The following is an 18,864-nucleotide window of genomic DNA, read 5'->3' on the forward strand; positions in this document are numbered from 1 at the left end:
AGATGAGAGTTTTTAGACATACCCTAACTGTCTTGAACCGGAGTGAACGCATAGCAGAGACGAGCATTTGAGGTTAAAAAGTCTATAAATATTAATTTATTTTAAAAAAATGACAGATCGTTTCACTAGATAAGACTCTTCTTCCTCGGCTGGGGTCGTTTAGAGTCCTTTGAAGCTGCATTTAAACTGCATTTTGGAAGTTCAAACTCAGGGCACCATAGAAGTCCACTATATGGAGAACACTCCTGAAATGTTTTCCTCAAAAAACATAATTTCTTTACGACTGAAGAAAGAAAGACATGAACATCTTGGATGACAAGGGGGTGAGTAGATTATCTGTAAATGTTTGTTCTAGAAGTGAACTACTCCTTTAACTAATATTAACAATGAGTGATATAGGCCCGGTTTCCCAGACAGGGCTTAGACTAAGCCAGGATTAGACCATAGTTCAATTAGGACATTTAAGTAATTTTTATAAACATTACTGGTGTGCATCTTGAGACAAAATAAAGGCACTGATATATTTTAAAATCAATCAGTGCAATTTTATTTCAGTTGAAACAACTCAGACTTACATTTTAGTCTAGGACTAGGCTTAAGCCTTGTCTGTGAAACCAGGCCATAGTGTTTATTCTTCTTTATGTCTAATAAAAATACAAACAGTCATTGCTAGTTCATGTCAGCTCAGCTCTATTAAATAATATTAATGGATTCAACTTTTGATTTTAATGGCGGGTTAGTAAATTCACAGAAATGAACATTAAAATGAATGCTTTAGAAATGTTTTTCAGTGTTAGTTCTAGAGGTCGACCGATATATCGTTATTTGCATTTTATATTAAAAACATTAAAGTTTAACATTAATCTCAGCTCTTAAACTTTTATGTAAATGATTAACAGTTTTTATATTATCTGTTTTATATATTTAATACTTGGTCAGTTCGATCTGTTTGGTTAAATCTTTTATAATAATACTGTACAGTGCACAAAATCAAGATCCGAAAGATGGTTCATTGTTCATGATGTTAAGTTTAGAAATGATGTGCATCCACTTATTATTAGTGTGACATTTTAGCATGAAGAACTTCAAGATATCGGCATCAGCTATAGAAAAACCCATATCGGTCGATCTCTAGTTCGTTCAACTAATGCCAATGAATGAAACCTTGTAAAGTGTTACTGATTTCTTGAAATACGTGGAAGAAAGAATTTTCCACTTTAGGAAATGATTTATTCTTCAAGTCAGACATCAAATATAACAACGAACCTCATGCTAAATACACAACTGAGCTTCGGAATACAACAATTAACAGAAGCGGCTTTAATGAAGGACAGAGATAGAGAAGCAGAAACGCTCTCGCTGGTACTTGGACATCAGAAGCAAACAAACACGAACAGAAACTTTCATAAGCGCGTGAGGAATTTGCTCAGAACAGCGGTGCGAGAAAGTTCAACACGCTGAGCTTAAATTCAGCACAACTGAGGAGATTTAGAGAGCCAACAAATCCACAAAGTCTTGAAGAAATCACAAATGAACAAGAGAATAATAGCACACTTCAGATCACGGCCACATTCCTCTCCTGAAGAACAAAGGAAGGTTTCTAACAAACTGTAGAAATACAAGAGCAGAATGGCGTGATTGTGTTTGAAGCGTCCGTGATCTAGTGGAGGTTTGGAGTCGAACACTGCACTCATGCGCTTGACTACGGATCACAGATGGAGTGAACGCAGCTCCTGCCGAAAGCCTGTAAAACCAGAAAGACCTTCAGATCTAGTTAGTCTGAAATGCTGAACCGGTTTGGTCACGTGACTCTAGAGAAACTCGGATGCAGAAATGGATGAGTTATTAAAGATGATAAAGAAGGCTTTATCCTCAATGATTGGGAAATCTCGAAACTTTTAAGGAAACAAGTTGAGAATTTGTGGAGATATCTACACCGTTTCAGTAGCAATATGTCATCTGGTATATTCACTGACCCTCGTTTCCCGGTGAATGTGCAGATATTGTTCTCACAATGCAAATACTAACATAATAGATCTTATATAATGGAGTTAGGTTTGTGCCAAAAGTGTGGACTGGACTGTTCAGAGCATTTGTCCAGCTCAGCTGTTATTGCTGTTGTATAATGTGTTTAATTTGCTCAAATCAGTTTTATGCTTTTACATTCGGTAATGTTTTACAAACAGAGCAGTTTTTTTTTTTTTAGAGTTTCTGAAACTTGGTTAATGATGCATTTATTTTTCTGTTCTATAAATGTGAATGAATAGCCTATAATCATCTTTTGTTTACCTGGATATCCATATCTACTGAGGATAGATAGGAAATGAAACAAAACAGAACAAAGCAGTCGACACTTTTGGCACAAACTGAGCTCCACACTTGAGGAAAATGTGTGAAACAAGGGAAACGAAACCACGAACATATGCACTTCTGTCAAATCGTCTGAACTGCCATCCTTTCATGCGCAGATGGTCAGGTGGTGTGTTTGAGCCAATTACAGAAGAGATTGTGCATCTTAAGCTCTGAGCTGCTGTGTGTGTATCTGTAAATCTACAGGTTTGGCCTAACAAACATCTGAGAGTCAGAGGAGACAGATTCTTCCAGAACCTCCTCTCAGGACGCATCCGACGGGACGTGCTCCTCGAAGCCCTCGCTCTCGCGCACCAGAGCTCTCTCCAGGATCACGCGGCCCTCCTTGTAGCGCTGGCTGTCCTCTGTGGCGAACTCGTAGATCCAGCCCAGCTTGCTGTTGCAGTTCTTGCAGCTGACGTCCCGCACCATGTGTCTCCCGGTCAGCATCACGCGGTCCTGCACCTCGCTGTACTGCAGGTTCACCACCTGAGAACACATCACAGGACGTTAGCGTCAGATCCGCCGATTGGCCGTCGGCCTGATGCCGTGCGTGTGGCTCACGCGCCTTGTTGAAGAGGAAGGCCCGTCCGGTGGCGCCGGTGAAGCGTGTGGAGATCAGCTCGGAGCGGTTGGTCAGGATGGTGTCGCAGTTGGCGCAGGAGAACAGACGCGTCCCGCCGATGTGATCTAAGAAGATGCGGCCCATGATGCACACCAACACACCTGTGAGAACCAGAGACACACGTTACAAACACCATCATCTCCATATAGTGGACTCCTATGGTGCTCGCCAGTTTCAAAGAGCTCTAAACGATCCCAGCTGAGAAATAGAGTCTTATCTAGCTAAACGATCAGTCATTACTAAATAATTATTTCTACAGTTTTTTACTTCAAATGCTGGTCTTGTCTAGCTCTGCATCAACTCTGTTCACTCCAGTTCAAGACAGTTAGGGAATGTCTCAAAACTCTCATCTCATTTTCTCCTCCAACTTCAGAATCGTCCTCCATCGCTGCAGAAGAACAGACCCAGTGTTTACAAAGTGAACGTGCAAAGAAGTTCAAACACCCTTTACAAAAAAAAAAAAAAAAAGGTAAAACGGCAATGTAGGATGATTTTGAAGTTGGAGGAAAAAATGAGATGGGAGTTTTTAGACATACCCTAACTGTCTTGAACCAGAGTGAACAGAGTTCAGGCAGAGCTAGACAAGACCAGCATTTGAGGTTAAAAAGTATATAAAATGTACTTTTTTTTTAGTAAATAACCGATCGTTTCTCTAGATAAGACTCTTCTTCCTCGGCTGGGGTCGTTTAGAGTCCTTTGAAGCTGCATTTAAACTGCATTTTGGAAGTTCAAACTCAGGGACACCATAGAAGTCCACTATATGGAGAACACTCCTGAAATGTTTTCCTCAAAAAAAAACCCCAAACAATTTCTTTATGACTGAAGAAAGAAATGCATTAACATCTTTGATGACAATGCGGTGAGCACATTATCTGTACATTTTTGTTCTGGAAGTGAACTTCTCCTTTAAGAGCAAGTAAAATGTGTCACTATCTACTGTATTAGAAACACTTTAAAGTTTGAATTTACAGGGTTAAAAAAATACCGAAATATCTTTTACTGTACCTCTGATCACACTGTAGAAAAGTGCTGTGCTTCATCAGTATTTGAGTCTCGTTTTCCAATAAAAATCAATCAAGAAACATTTACTGGAGATGCTCAATGATGTGAAATAAACCTTGTTTTAAGATGAAGTGAGTTTATAGTGACAAAAAGAAGAAATGTGTGTCAGTGCTCAGAGAAATCACCTTCATTCATTGAGGAAACAAGTATTAATTCCTCACTGACAGACACTTGTTCAATCATAAACTCACTTCATTTTGATAAATGTCTCATTTAGCATCTCCAGTAAATGTATCTTGATTTAAAGATGATTGGATATTTAGAAAACAAGACAGAAATACTGAGGAGGAACATGATTTTGTCAGTGTATGTAATGTAATGTGCCATAAGAGCGTTTATTAAAGGCCTTGATTTGTTCAAATGCGAATGTTTTAAGCCCTGAACGAGGATCATCAGCTGTTCATCAGATCCAGAGCAGCTCTAGAGCAGATCTGTGACGTTCTTTCAGACAGAAGCGTCTGACATTGCGATATAAAAGAAGGAAAACAGAAAATGATGTGATGATAAATGAAGCGCGTCGAGCTGAAGACCGTTTGATGTTTATCTGTCTCACAGCATCATAACACACACACACACACACACACACACACACACACACACACACACACACACACACACACACACACACACACACACACACACACACACACACACACACACACACACATTTTTAAAGCGATTTCGACGAATGAAGGACTATATGGAAGCGAAGCCCGCCGTTAGCTGGTTCATATGAGTTTAACTCTTACCAGCCGCTTCTGATCGAGTGTTTGTTTATTTCCGTTCAGCTCGAGCTGGCGCTGCTGTGTTTTCTTTCTGCTCTTCCTCCAGACTTTATATCAACTTCCGGTGCGGTGACGCGCGCGATCACGTGGCACAAACTGGTGCACGTGTCATGACTACAGCTGTCTGAACAGCTGTCTGGACCTTCATAACCGAATGTGTTGAACATTACTACAGATACATTAGAACATCTTTTTATTATGCATTACAATAACAGGCAAATTAATATTGATTTTTATGTACTTCTTTTTTTTGCTGTTATGTTTATAATAATTACGTATTTTTACACGTTTACAGTTTTTTTTTTAATTGCTAACAAGCATTGTTCAATACTGAAGCCACATTTCCAAAGCTGTTCACACATTCAGCGATACAGAAGACCGTGTGGACCAAACTGAATCATTTTTCATTGCTTTCAGACAAAATGCATGCAATGACCACATTTTTCAAAATCCACAAACACTTTTGTCATTCATCACAACTGGAAAAACACTAGACATTTTCAGCATATTTTTCAAATGCTAACACACTGCTTTCAAAACTGATAAAAGCACATTCAAATCAGAATGATGGCAAACTCTCTATTTCTGCAGGAATTATACATTTTTATGAAATGTAATAATAATTATTTGCAATTTCAGCTGAAAGCCAAGCCAGATGTCCTGTTTTTAGTCTTCTTCTACTTTCTTTCATTCATTCTTGGTTATCTTTCTTTCTTTTTTGGTTATCTTTTGATAAATGAATGGATTTGGAATGATTTTGTTTGGAAACATGGATCAGGGAAGACACATTGGTGGGGAAAAGTGAGTGTCAAGAGGGACTACTGAACATTCGTCCATTTATTCAATACATTTTCTCTAGTGCTTGTCCTATGTATAGGGTCATGAGGAGGCTGAAGCCTTTCCTGGGTCATAGGCAGGAAAACCCCCTGGACATATGGCCAGACCATCACATACATTTATATTCACACTCACTTACAGTCTCCAGTTCACCTGTCCTGTATGTGTTTGGATTGTGGGAGAAACCCAGAGAAAACCAACATACACCACAGAGAAAGGTAGCAGTACCTCATTACACTAGACTGATCATGTTTTTATTTATATATCTATTTTTCTCAACTTTTAGATATATTTTTATGTTTGTTTGTTTTTTCACAAATACATTTTGTAAATGTTGATGGGTTTTTGTTTTGGTATATAAAGAAATAGGGTGGAAATGCTGCTTTTCTCATTCATTCTTTGTGCTCTAAAACAGTCAGTAAAATGAAAAGATGTTATTCTTATCCAATAATGAAATACTTATGTGACAAAATCATTGAAACTTCAAAGATAAAAGTTGATAGATTATGTAATGCTCCCTGTTTTTAGTGTTTTTTAAATCATTGTGTTATGAATGAAACGTATGTTTTTTGAATGAGAATTGCTCCCAGTGTTGTGGTGAAACAAGCTTATTTTGAGACCTATATGAAGTGTTTTGTTAGTGTGAGTAAGTTTTGGAGGTGAGATCCACTGTTTGTTAGCAATTGAAAAAAAAAGTAAATTAAATCAGTTTACGTTTTAGAGATTAGCAGAACTATGAATCATTCAAAAACAGATCATATTTCATATATTCATATGATTTATAAATATTACCACATTCTGTTACCTGTCATGTGTGTTAAGTGTGTTTTGTGAAAGAGAGAGAGTGTGTTTTGTATCTGTGTGTGTGTTCAGTGTGTGTTTAGTGTGTTCAGTGTGTGTGTGTGTGTGTGTGTGTTCAGTGTGTGTTTAGTGTGTTCAGTGTGTTTAGTGTGTTCAGTGTGTGTGTGTGTGTGTGTTCAGTGTGTGTTTAGTGTGTTTAGTGTGTTTAGTGTGTTTAGTGTGTTCAGTGTGTGTGTGTGTGTGTGTGTTCAGTGTGTGTTTAGTGTGTTCAGTGTGTTTAGTGTGTTCAGTGTGTTTAGTGTGTTCAGTGTGAGGACAGTGTTTCTCCGACAGAGGGCGCCAGCGCGGGTTTATATTTCGAACATTAGCACACAGAAGGTAAGAGGAGCTTCTGCTCAACAACATCAGCATTATTAACATCACATTCACATCTAATAGTGTTATTCACACACTGTCAGGTCGAAGCTGTTGTGTGTTGTTGTTTGTCGGTGTTTTGATCGGTTCGTTTGCTCTGCTGAGGGGTTTTCAGTTTGCTTTAGCCCGGTTAGCTGGACTGGCTAACACTGACCCTCGACACCGGACAGATTAATCATTATCTTTCGAGAATGTCATCTTTTGTGTTTGTACCAAAATGCCAGTACAGTTTTGGTGAACTAGATGTGTTGTTGTGATCATTTGAGTTGTTTGTGTGGAGAAGTTGTGTTGACAGTGCTAGTCATGCTAACAGCACTTTACAGGAGATTTATTCGCTGTTTGAATATTTGATGGAATTAACATCAGAGTCTCAGTGAGTCAATAACCCTGATTTACGGTCATATATCTTCAGGATGAAAACAGACACACGGTTAGTTTGTTCTGACACGATTTCTAATGGACTTTTCTGAATTATGTAAATGAATACGTTTCATGTTTAACAGGACGATATGTGTTCATGGATGAAACATGTTGAGAATCTGAAATAAAGAGGTTTAACCCTTCATGAAATGAAATCTCATTGTTCTAACCTGCAGTGACTGGCTGTGTGTCTCTATATATGTCCTTTCATTTAAAGGTCAGAGGTCTTCCTCTGGATGTGTCTCAAACCAGTTAGTCAGCTCCTATCTAGGCAGCAGTTCTGGACCTGATGATCTGGTGTTCTCAGGAGGCTCCTACAGTCTGAGGTTGATTTGTTGGCAGCTGGTGGTGTTTTGAGACGCGGCCGGTGTTATGTGAGACGGTGATGATGGACTGTTGTGTTTCTCTAAATATATTCTGGCATGTGCCTCTAGAGATATGATTATATATTTATACTCTGCAGAGCTTCTCTAACCCTGACCTCAGCGGCCCGACAGAACCAGACTCGTATTGTGTTTGATGAAGGTCTGTGTGTGAAGATCTAGGCCTTACAAGAGTAGGATGAGTTTGTTTCATAATCAGATTTGTAGAAATGTGTCATTCCATCACTGTCTCACCAATGGATCCTCTGCAGTGAATGGGTGCCGTCAGAATGAGAGTCCAAACAGCTGATAAAAACGTCACAATAACCCACATCACTCCAGTTCATCAGTTAACATCCGGAGAAGACAAAAGATGAAACAAATCCATCCAATTTTTACTCGAATACATTGAGTCCATAATCCATAATAATAATTCCTCCAGTGAAAAAGCTCTAAACAAATATGTGGCTGGATTTTGGTGCGAGAGACAACAGGAGATGGACTTTTTCACAGCGCTATTATGGATTATGGACTATATACAGCCGGACAATATACAGTCAATCAAAACATAATTATAAACTAAACTGATCAGGACCTGATGGATAAATGCATGAAACACTGATTTGGCTGCAAATAAAAAAGAAAACTGTAAAGTCACATTTAAATCTATAGTGCTTTCCACAATACAGATTGTTTCAAAGCAGCATCACAGTGATAAATGACAGTGTTAATGGTGTAAAGTTAATCAATTATGAAACTAATTCATTGTCAGCTGTAAATCAGCTCTGCAGAAGACAATAGAGTCATATAAGGAGTAGTTCACTTCCCAGTTGGTTGATTACATTGATAATTGCCAACATTTTTTGTATTACAAGTTTTCTAAAATGTTGGTTTTAAATATGCAAATAAGCATTATTTAATGAAATACGTGCTAATTTGCATATTCCAAAAATCTAAACAATCTGAAGTCAGTTTCAAAATTCTTTTTAATTTTTTGGTAACACTTTACAATAAGGTTCTTTAGTTAACATTAGTTAACATGAACTAATAATGAACTGCACTTACACAGCATCTATTAATATTTGTTAATGTTAATTTCAACATTTACTAATACATCATTAAAATCTTGTTAACATTAGTTAATGCAGTGTGAACTAACATGAACAAACAATGAACAACTGTATTTTCGTTAACTAACGTTAATGACGATTAGTAAATACAGTAACAAATGTATTGCTCATGGTTAGTTCATATTAGTACATTAACTAATGTGTAACTAATGAACCTTATTGTAAAGTGTTACCAGTTTTTTTGACATATCAGAGTCAAATGTTTTTACAGAGAGAATTTTGGGCATCTCATTTTGTCACTCCATAATTCAGAAAATACATACAGACAGAAAATAATGTATTTTCACAATTTTGTGGGGGATAAAATGTTGTATATATTCAAGCAAATTATATCTGAACAAATCCCTCTGTAAAAACCTTCAGGATATAGACAGGAACACAAATGTAAAGTGTGGTGTGTGTAAGTGCTGCTGAAGTGGAGATTTATGGCTCAGTGTTGGAGAAAAAACTCTTGGCCTTTAGAAACCTGTATTGTAATTGAAATCTATTGACACAAATAGATAAAGAGCTACAACAGAAACACTTAACAGTGTCTTTTGGATGATTTCTTACCACTTGAAAAAACACTTTATGAAAAGCCAAAAAGCCCAAAAATCTCAAATTTGACAGATGCCTAAAAAACCAGTGTCTTGCCTGCAGTGTCTCTCCTTAAGTGTCTTTTAAACCCCATGATAAAGACAGGATGAGTGTCCAGATGAGTGACATGGATCTGCACTAATCTCTGTCGGTCGGTCAGTCAGTAGTTGAGTCTGATGGTAGTGTTCTCTGTGTGTCAGTAGTTGTGTCTGTCTGTGTGTGTGTGAGTCAGTGTTAGTCTCTGATGGCGATGTTGTTCATCTCCAGCTGGATGGAGCAGATGTCTGCGCAGGCGTGATGGTTTAAGGTGCAGCGGTCAGGCGGTGGCCGAGCGTGGGATGTTACGCTGGACGGTGCACCTGGAGGGCGGCCCGCGGAGGGTCAACCACGCGGCGGTGGCGGTCGGACACAAGGTCTACTCGTTCGGAGGATACTGCTCCGGAGAAGACTACGAGACCCTCAGACAGATCGACGTACACGTCTTCAACACGGGTGAGTTTGAGAAAGCTGTGTGTGAATGTGAGGTTTACTGATGCTCTGATTCAGATGAAAAACATCTGCTTTATGGAGGACAAACACGCACAACAGAATAATAGACTGATGACCAATGACTTCAGAAACAATATCAGCTGTCACATACAGTATCAGATTTAATACGTCTGCATTCTGGATTATATTCAATTGAATCTGCCTCAAAGGAGTAGTTCACTTCCAGAACAATATTTGCAGATAATGTACTCACCCCCTTGTCATCCGAGATGTTCATGCCTTTCTTCTTCAGTCGCAAAGAAATTATGTTTTTTGAGGAAAACATTTCAGGAGTGTTCTCCATATAGTGGACTTCTATGGTGCCCCGAGTTTGAACTTCCAAAATGCAGCTTCGAAAGCTATACACTGTTATGGATGCACCGGTCTGATATTCACATCGGGCATCGGCTCCAATTCTATGTCGGATCGGGTATCGTTCACAGAGGGCTGATCCATATCCAAAATTGTGGTATTATTCTGTGTTACCATTAAGCTGCATAAAAGCATTTTAAAGCATAATAACATTTTCGTGCACTATATTCCAAGTCTTCTGAAGCCGTATGATAGCTTCATCGTTTCGCTAGAGAAGACTCTTCTTCCTCGGCTGGGATCGTTTAGAGCTCTTTGAAGCTGCATTTAAACTGCATTTTGGAAGTTCAAACTCAGGGCACCATAGAAGTCCACTATATGGAGAACACTCCTGAAATGTTTTCCTCAAAAAAAACATAATTTCTCTACGACTGAAGAAAGAAAGACATGAACATCTTGGATGATGAGGGGGTGAGTACATTATCTGTACATTTTTGTTTCAGAAGTGAACTACTCCTTTAAGTTATCCTTCTATTCCTGGGTTTGATTCCAGTGAGTGCATGAACTGATCGGATGTGTAACTTAAATGCATTGTAAGTCTGTTTGTAATGAAAGTAAATGTCAGTCAGTCAGCTGGCGTCTCATTCTCGATGTCTGTCCTGTCAGTGTCTCTGCGGTGGACGAAGCTGCCGCCGGTGCGGACCGGAGGAAGGGAACACGCTCGGGAAGTGCCCTACATGCGCTACGGACACACGGCGGTGCTGGTGGACGAGACCATCTACATCTGGGGCGGACGCAACGACACCGAGGGCGCGTGCAACGTTCTGTACGCCTTTGACGTCAGTAGGTGTCCGACGTGAGACGCATAAACACAATAAACACACACCCTTCAGTGAGATGTTGTGAATGGAGTACTGTTTATCTTCATTATCTTTAACTCTTAACTCTTGTGATTTCAAAAACTGCGTATAAATCTCTTGTTATGCTATATTATCACCAAATCTTAGATTTAATCTTCTTTTTTATCCAATTTATTGTCTTTGAGTTAGCACAGATTTTGTATTTGGGTCAAAGATGTTAAGATTTCCACATCAAATCAAATTTACAAAAGTGATTTTATGTCCATAGAAAGCACATTAAATGTAAGTCAAGTGTTTAAACTTTTAAATGTTTTTGGAGAATAAAATGTCATTCAGTGTAGCGATATTTATGTAAAAATGTAACAACATGCTTATTCTGACTTGTGCATATTAAAATATATAAAAGAATAAGGGAGCATATTACATTTGATCGTGTTTTAAATGAGTAAACAATTCTTACTGACGAATGAACAAAACCTAGGATAGTGGCACAATTTAAAAATGTAGAATTACAACTAATTAGTATTTTTAGTTCTTTTAATATGTTATAAATTGATTTTTGTTGTAAATATGCCTGAAAAGAGTGACACTGAATGACAGTGTCTTCTGTAAATGAGAGAAAATGTATGAAATTTATTTTTTGCTCAGAAACAGAAAACTTTTTAATATTTTTTTGGAAAAACAACGATTTAAAGCATTATTAGACGTACTGTTTTTATGCTTAAACCCCTTTTCGCCTTTGACCCATTTATTTTTGGAGCTTATTGATCGTAGCTGCAGTAAAAAAAGGCATTATTTATGGATCATTTTGACAATATTCACTCAAATGCTGAGGTGCATGAGCTCAGAGGAATGTTTGATCAATGCAGAACCTGTGCTAATTGAAAGAAAACAATAATAAAAAAGATTTAATCCAATATCTGGTGATAATATAGCATAATGAAAGATTTACTAGCAGTGTTTTGTAGGCCGGTCAAATGTAAGAAAATCAAAGTGTCCGCTCGTCCCACTCAGAGATGACTTTATTCACCTACAGATTATTAAAGATCATCTTTTTTGAGCGTGTCTTCATTCAGATGTTGTGTTTCCTCAGATCACCACCGATGGTTCACTCCCAAGATCTCGGGGACGGTTCCGGGCGCCAGAGACGGTCACTCCGCCTGCGTCCTGGGAAAGGCCATGTTCATCTTCGGCGGATACGAGCAGCTGGTGCGTAACTGCAGCCATTATTAGCCGCCGTCAGCTGACCGCCGTGTGACGAGCCGTCTGACTGTGTTTGTGTTCTCAGGCCGACTGTTTCTCCAATGAGATCCACAAGCTGGACACCAGCAGCATGTGTTGGTCACTAGTGAGCGCCCGGGTGAGTGTGAGTCCCTCTGATTATTCATCTCACACTCAAACATCACAACATCATTATAGATGTGATCAGTTATAGAGCATCATGGTATACACTGCCCCTCAAAAGTTTGGGATCTGTAAGATTTTTAATGCCTTTTAAAGACACTTCTTCTGCTCATCAAGGCTGCGTTTATTTGATCAAAAATACAGAAAAAACTGTAATATTGTCAAATATTATTTCACTTTAAAATAACTGTTTTCTATGTGAAAATATTTAAAAATGTAATTTATTCCTGTGATCAAAGCTGAATTTTCAGCACCATTACTCCAGTCTTCAGTGTCACATGATCCTTCAGAAATCATTCTAATATGCGGATTTATTATTACAGTGTTGGAAACATAATAAATAAATCTTCTGTAACAATATAAACTACCATCTAAAATTTTGGGGTCAGTACATTTTTTTGAAAGAAACTATTACTTTTATTCAGCAAGGATGCATTAAATTGATACAAAGTGATAGCAAAGACTTATTATGTTAGAAAAGATTTTTATTTTGAGTAAATGCTGTTCTTTTTAACTGTTTATTCATCAAGAATCCTGAAGACAGTATCACAGGTTCCAAAAAAATAGTAAGCAGCACTACAGTTTCCAACATTGATAATTCTAATAATAAATCAGTATATTTTAATGATTTCTGAAGAATCATGTGACACTGAAGACTGGAGTAATGGCTGATTAAAAATTCAGCTTTGCATCACAGGAATAAATTATATTTTAAAAATATATTAATGTAGAACATGTAATAACATTTCACAATATTACTTTTTTGTATTTTTGATCTTGTAAAAGCAGCCATGATGAGCACATTATTTAAAGGACATTAAAAATCTTACGGATCCCAAACTTTGAGTGTGACAGTATGTGTGTATATATATATATTTAAGAGAGAAATATAATTGGTCTAGTTATTCTGTAATTTTATTAATTGAGTTTAGTTAGTCTTTTTGTATGAGGATGTGGATGGAACTTATATTAAAATGTTTTTTTAATTCACTCAAATGCATAGGAGAACATGTTTTAAAATGATATTTTTACCAGAGCTGTTTTCTCCTGTGTGTTTTAGTGAATAAAAAAAAAACATTTTCATTTCATTTACTTCCATTTGTATGCTTGGATGAAAAGACTAATGACTCATAACTGAGCATTACAAAGCATTACTTTTAGTTTTAGCAGAGATGAGGTATATTAGATGGTCATGTAATTCACTGTTTAAGACTGTATTGAGACACAGCCGGTGTTTGCGGTTCGCTGTCAGTAGATGTCGCTGTGGAGCTTCGTCAGGCCTAGATCTGTGTGTCTAATAGAGAAGGATGGTATTGACTGTGTGAGCAGTGATCCTCACTCAACATCACTGTAATATCATTTATATATATTATATTTGATGAGACTAAACCCTTAAACGAGTGCCACATCTGTCTGGTGTGTGTGGTCTCCTCAGGGCACTCCGGCTCGATGGAGAGACTTCCACTCAGCCACCATCATCGGCACCAAGATGTTCGTGTTTGGAGGGAGAGCGGATCGATTCGGCCCCTTCCACTCCAACAACGAGATCTACTGCAATAAAATCAAAATCTTCGACACGGAGACCAACTGCTGGCTCAACACGCCGACTGCGCAGATGCTGCCCGAGGGACGCAGGAGCCATTCGGCCTGTGAGCAAACACACATACAGTGCCTTGCAAAAGCATTTTTGTCACGTTTTGTTGCAGCATGATGTTAAACTGCTTTAAATGAGTTTTTCCCCACATCAATCTACACTCCATAAACCATAATAATGACAAAGCACAAACCAGATTTGCAAATTTGACAAATGTATTAACAATCAAACACTGAGATAAGTAGATTGCATAAGTATTCATCCCCTTAACTCAGTCCATAGTTGAAGCAGCTTTACAGCCTCAAGTGTTTTTGGGTCTGATGTGAGCATCTTTGCACATCTGCATTTGGCAATTATCTGCCATTCTTTGCCTCACCTTTTCACCTCTCCATCTCTGTCAGCTTGGACATTTTCTAGAGTCCTAGTTGTTCCAATCGTCTTCCATTATGGAGAATGCTTCTGTCAACCTTCAATGCAGCAGATTTGTTTCTGAACTCTTCTCTAGATCATCGCCTTAACGCAAGTCTGTCACTGAGCTCTACAGGCAGTTATCTTGGTTTTTGCTCTGATCTGCATTTTCAGCTGTTAGACCTTTTCTGAGAGGTGTGTGTCTTTCTAAATCAGACTCATTCAAATGAATTTGCCACAGTTTAACTCCACTCCAAGTGTAGGAACATCTAGAAGCAATATGAATGCTGCTGAGATAAATTTCCAGTGTCCCAGAAAGGGATATGAATACTTATGCAACGGGAGCTTTTCAGTTTTTTATTTCTAATAAATTTGCACAAATGTTAAAAACCTATTTTTTGCTTTGCCATTATGGAGTAGGGAGTGTAGACTGATGTGGGGGGAAAAAAAGTAATTTAAAGCAGTTTAACATAATGAAAGGGTGAAAAAAAATGAAGGGGTGTGAATACTTTCGCAAGGCACTGTATGAACCACACGGCATTATGGGCCGCCGGCGTCAGGTCAAACTACACTGAGCCCTTCACATACTTCATCATTAACAACAGCTTTTCTTTGTTTCTGTCTGAAAGTTGCCTACAATGGAGAACTGTACATATTCGGTGGTTATAACGCTCGTCTGGATCGACACTTCAATGACCTCTGGAAGTTCAATCCAGGTGATTCTGCTCATTCTTAGATGAGGTCCTAAACATGTTTGTGTGTTTCATTTTAGTTCATAATATTCATTAGTTGTTTGCCGTGATCAGGGTCAATGTGTTTGAAATCTTTTATCAGTTTTCGTGAATGAAAGTGTTGTTTTGTCACCTCTTCTTTCATTTGATCTCCTCAGTATTGCAGAGTCTGTTTCCTTCATTGTTGTGGAGTAAATGTTTTCCATGCAATGTTTCACTGTCGAGCTCAGTAGAATCACTTCAGGGGAAATAGTAACTAATAGATGAAACCACACATCACTCAATTCATTAATCACAGTAATAAGTACATTGGAGTTTAAATATGCAAATGAGCCATTATCTAATTACATATGCGCAAATTTGCATACATTTTCAAAACATAATCTAAAAAACCTAAATATTGAGAAAATCGCCTTTAAAGTTGTCCAAATGAAGTTCTTAGCAATGCATATTACTAATCAAAAGTTAAGTTTTGATATATTTACGGAAGGAAATTTACAGAATGTCTTCATGGAACATGATCTTAATATATCATAACGATGTATTTTTGGCTATTGCTACAAATATACCTGCGCTACTTAAGACTTTTTTGTGCTGAATTTTGTGCTCCAGGGTCACAAATTAGAAAATACTGTCAACAGACAGAAAACAAACATAGTTTCATCATGTTTTAGAAAGTAAAATGTTGTTTAAATCAGTGTGAATGCAATATGAACGAACCTTCAGAATACAGAGACAAACTCTTTAAAGATATTTAGATTTAGTTTAAAATCTGCAGATCTAAAAAGATAAAGTGCAATAAAAGAAACGCTTAAATGTGAGCCTGGAGCACAAAACCAGTCTTAAGTAGCACAGGTATATTTGTAGCAATAGCCAAAAATACATTGTTTGGGTCAAAATTATCCATTTTTCTTTTATGCCAAAAATCATTAGGATATTAAGATCATCTTCCATGAAGATATTTTGTAAATTTCCTACCGTAAATATAGAGAAACGTAATTTTTGATTAGTGATATGCATTGCTAAGAACTTCATTTGGACAACTTTAAAGATGATTTTCTCAATATTTTGATTTTTTTGCACCCTCAGATTGCAGATTTTCAGATATTGTCCCATACTAACAAACAATACATCAATGGAAGATTATTTATTTAGATTTCAGATGATGTATTAATCTGGATAAAAAAATTACCCTTATGACTGGTTTTGTGGTCCAGGGTCATATATGTGTATTTGGGATGTGTTCTTTCCACTAGTCTGAATGAAGACAGGATATAGAAGTGCTCTGATTTGAGTTGTGAATCAGTAGTTATTGTTTTTCGGTCAGTGTGTGTGTTGTTCAATCATACTGACCAGTGGCCGCTTGTTGAGCCGCTTCCATTGGTGTTGGTCTTGCAGGTGTGTATAATCATACACCTTCTCACATAACCGCTCTTTAGACCCACGGCACGAGCCGAACCGCCTCTGAGAGCAACATTGATGTGAACTGATGGAGGAATAAGGCAGATGTTTTGTGCACTGACTAGAGCTCACCGACGCTGGAGCACTGACTGATGCGCTGATGTTGGCCTGTGTCTGTCTTCATGTGTTCAGAGGCGTTCTCCTGGAAGAAGGTGGAGCCGAAGGGCAAGGGTCCGTGTCCCAGACGGAGACAGTGCTGCTGTATGGTGGGAGATCGCATCATCCTCTTCGGAGGAACCAGGTGAGCTCTTCACGTCACACCACTCCTGCGGTCAGCTCTGACATCTGATGATGATGATGGCTGTTTATTTCAAAGTTAATTTTCTGGGGCAGCAAATACTGTAGATTTGAATGTAAGAGGTATATAAATGAACTGAAAGTCTTATGACTCATTTAAACTAGAAAACTACTGAAGTCAAACCTTGAAGGATGACAAAGCCTTGTTTTGAAAAGAAAAAAGTTGTGAATGTTTTGATGGATAGATGTTTGAAACACTAACTGGATGCGTTTGTATTTAGTTTATATACTTCAAATGATCTGATATAAATGAAGTTTGGTGTATCAGGCTGGAGGAACACTTCATTTCCCAGAATGCGTCATCTGTCGTGAATTACTTTGATTAACAGTTCAGTAAATGTCTCTCTTCCTGTCATTCCACGTCAGCTTCCTGTGTGTTCTGGTCAGTTCAGATGCACACTCATGAACCAATAGGCAGTCGATTGTTTAAAGGAGTAGTTCACTTCAAGAACAAAAATGTATAATGTACTCAAACCCGTCGTCATCCAAGATGTTCATGTCTTTCTTTCTTCAGTCGTGAAGAAATTGTTTTTTGATTAAAACTTTTGAGGATTTCTCTCCATATAGTGGAGTTTGAACTTCCAAAATGCAGTTTAAATGCAGCTTCAAAGGACTCTAAACGATCCCAGCCGAGGAAGAAGAGTCTTATCTAGCCAAACGACCTGTTGTTTTCTTAAATAAATTTTATTTATACATTTCTTTTTCTGGTTCAAGACAGTTAGGGTATGTCTCAAAACTCCCATATCATTTTCTCTTCCAACTTCCAAATCGTCCTCCATCACTGTTTTACCTTTTTTGTAAAGGGTGTTTGATCTTCTTTGCACGTTCACTTTGTAAACACTGGGTCTGTTCTTCTGCAGCGATGGAGGACCATTTTGAAGTTGGAGGAGAAAATGAGATGAGAGTTTTTAGACATACCCTAACTGTCTTGAACCGGAGTGAACAGAGCTAGACAAGACCAGCATTTATGGTTAAAAAGTATATAATTTTTTTTTTTTAAATAACCGATCGTTTCACTAGATAAGACTCTTCTTCCTCGGCTGGGATCGTTTAGAGTCCTTTGAAGCTGCATTTAAACTGTATTTTGGAAGTTCAAACTCAGGGCACCATAGAAGTCCACTATATGGAGAACACTCCTGAAATGTTCTTCAAAAAACATATTTTCTTTAGGACTGAAGAAAGAAAGACATGAACATCTTGGATGACAAGGGGGTGAGTACATTATCTGCACATTCAAGCCTGACTGAAGTGTGTTGTTTCTAGTGTGTGGATGTTATGTTGAGGGATCTGATGCAGGAGTGATTGAGAGTCAGAGTTGTGTGTTTGTGGTGTTGTGAATCGTGTAGTCGAGTCGAGTGTAATCGTGTGTAGTGCGTTCATCAGCTGCGGTCGTCTGCAGACGGTGCTGTGGTTCAGTCAGACTCAAACCCCTGGAGTCCTGAAGTGCATCCTGAATGAGCTGTATATTGAGGAAGGAGCGGATTTCCTTTCGTCCCCAGACTCCGGGTCTCCCTGAGACCCCGCTAGCGGTGTAATGAGCTGGCTAACGCAGCTTTATCAGACGCGCTCTTATCGCGGGCGTCCCGCTGGGTCCTGCGGTGAAGCTCAGGCCGTCCCGAGCCGCAGTCGAGCCCATTATCCGTCGGTCTGCTCCGCGGCGGCAGAGAGATAGCGGCAGATAGGATCGGACGCTCGTCGTTAGACGGCCGCTCAGCCGGTTAAACGCAAGGCATTGTGGGATGGGGATTCTCTCAGCAGAATGAGGAACATGAGGAGGTTTCAGAAGATCAACATCAGCCGACTGCGGTCAGGATCTCAGACGTGAAGCAGCACGAGTCTAGTTCTGTCAAATGTTTTAGTGCAGGTCAAATGTATTTATATAGTGATTTTCACAATATGCATTGTTTTGTA

At 38.5% G+C, this 18,864-nt stretch overlaps 2 protein-coding genes across 4 annotated transcripts in view; one reads left to right on the top strand and one right to left on the bottom strand.

Annotated features, from left to right (window-relative positions):
* Positions 1-1,216: 1,216 nt before the first annotated feature.
* LOC141325144 (protein yippee-like 5) lies at positions 1,217-4,890 on the bottom strand. 2 transcript variants are annotated; one of them, XM_073833639.1, is made up of 4 exons: positions 4,786-4,890; positions 2,918-3,075; positions 2,608-2,838; positions 1,217-1,744 (listed from the first exon to the last, which is right to left on the bottom strand). In XM_073833639.1, the coding sequence occupies exons 2-3, from the start codon at positions 3,056-3,058 to the stop codon at positions 2,614-2,616; spliced, it is 366 nt and encodes a 121-aa protein (XP_073689740.1). In that variant the 5' UTR covers positions 3,059-3,075; positions 4,786-4,890; the 3' UTR covers positions 1,217-1,744; positions 2,608-2,613. The 2 variants fall into 2 exon arrangements, with proteins under 2 accessions (XP_073689740.1, XP_073689739.1); XM_073833638.1 differs by having other exon boundaries at positions 1,217-2,838.
* Positions 4,891-6,772: 1,882 nt separating this feature from the next.
* klhdc3 (kelch domain containing 3) overlaps positions 6,773-18,864 on the top strand; it is a 32,438-nt gene continuing 20,346 nt past the window's right edge. Inside the window, exons 1-8 of one of the 2 annotated variants that reach the window (XM_073834792.1) lie at positions 6,773-6,837; positions 9,629-9,853; positions 10,865-11,041; positions 12,152-12,267; positions 12,347-12,424; positions 13,898-14,111; positions 15,094-15,180; positions 16,789-16,897. In XM_073834792.1, the coding sequence (XP_073690893.1) occupies positions 9,700-9,853; positions 10,865-11,041; positions 12,152-12,267; positions 12,347-12,424; positions 13,898-14,111; positions 15,094-15,180; positions 16,789-16,897 (935 nt within the window). In that variant the 5' untranslated portion in view covers positions 6,773-6,837; positions 9,629-9,699. The remainder of the gene's footprint in view (positions 6,838-9,628; positions 9,854-10,864; positions 11,042-12,151; positions 12,268-12,346; positions 12,425-13,897; positions 14,112-15,093; positions 15,181-16,788; positions 16,898-18,864) is intronic. The other variant, XM_073834793.1, reaches the window with a different exon arrangement.

This window comes from Garra rufa, chromosome 2, assembly GCF_049309525.1.
Source record: "Garra rufa chromosome 2, GarRuf1.0, whole genome shotgun sequence".
NCBI lineage: Eukaryota > Metazoa > Chordata > Actinopteri > Cypriniformes > Cyprinidae > Garra > Garra rufa.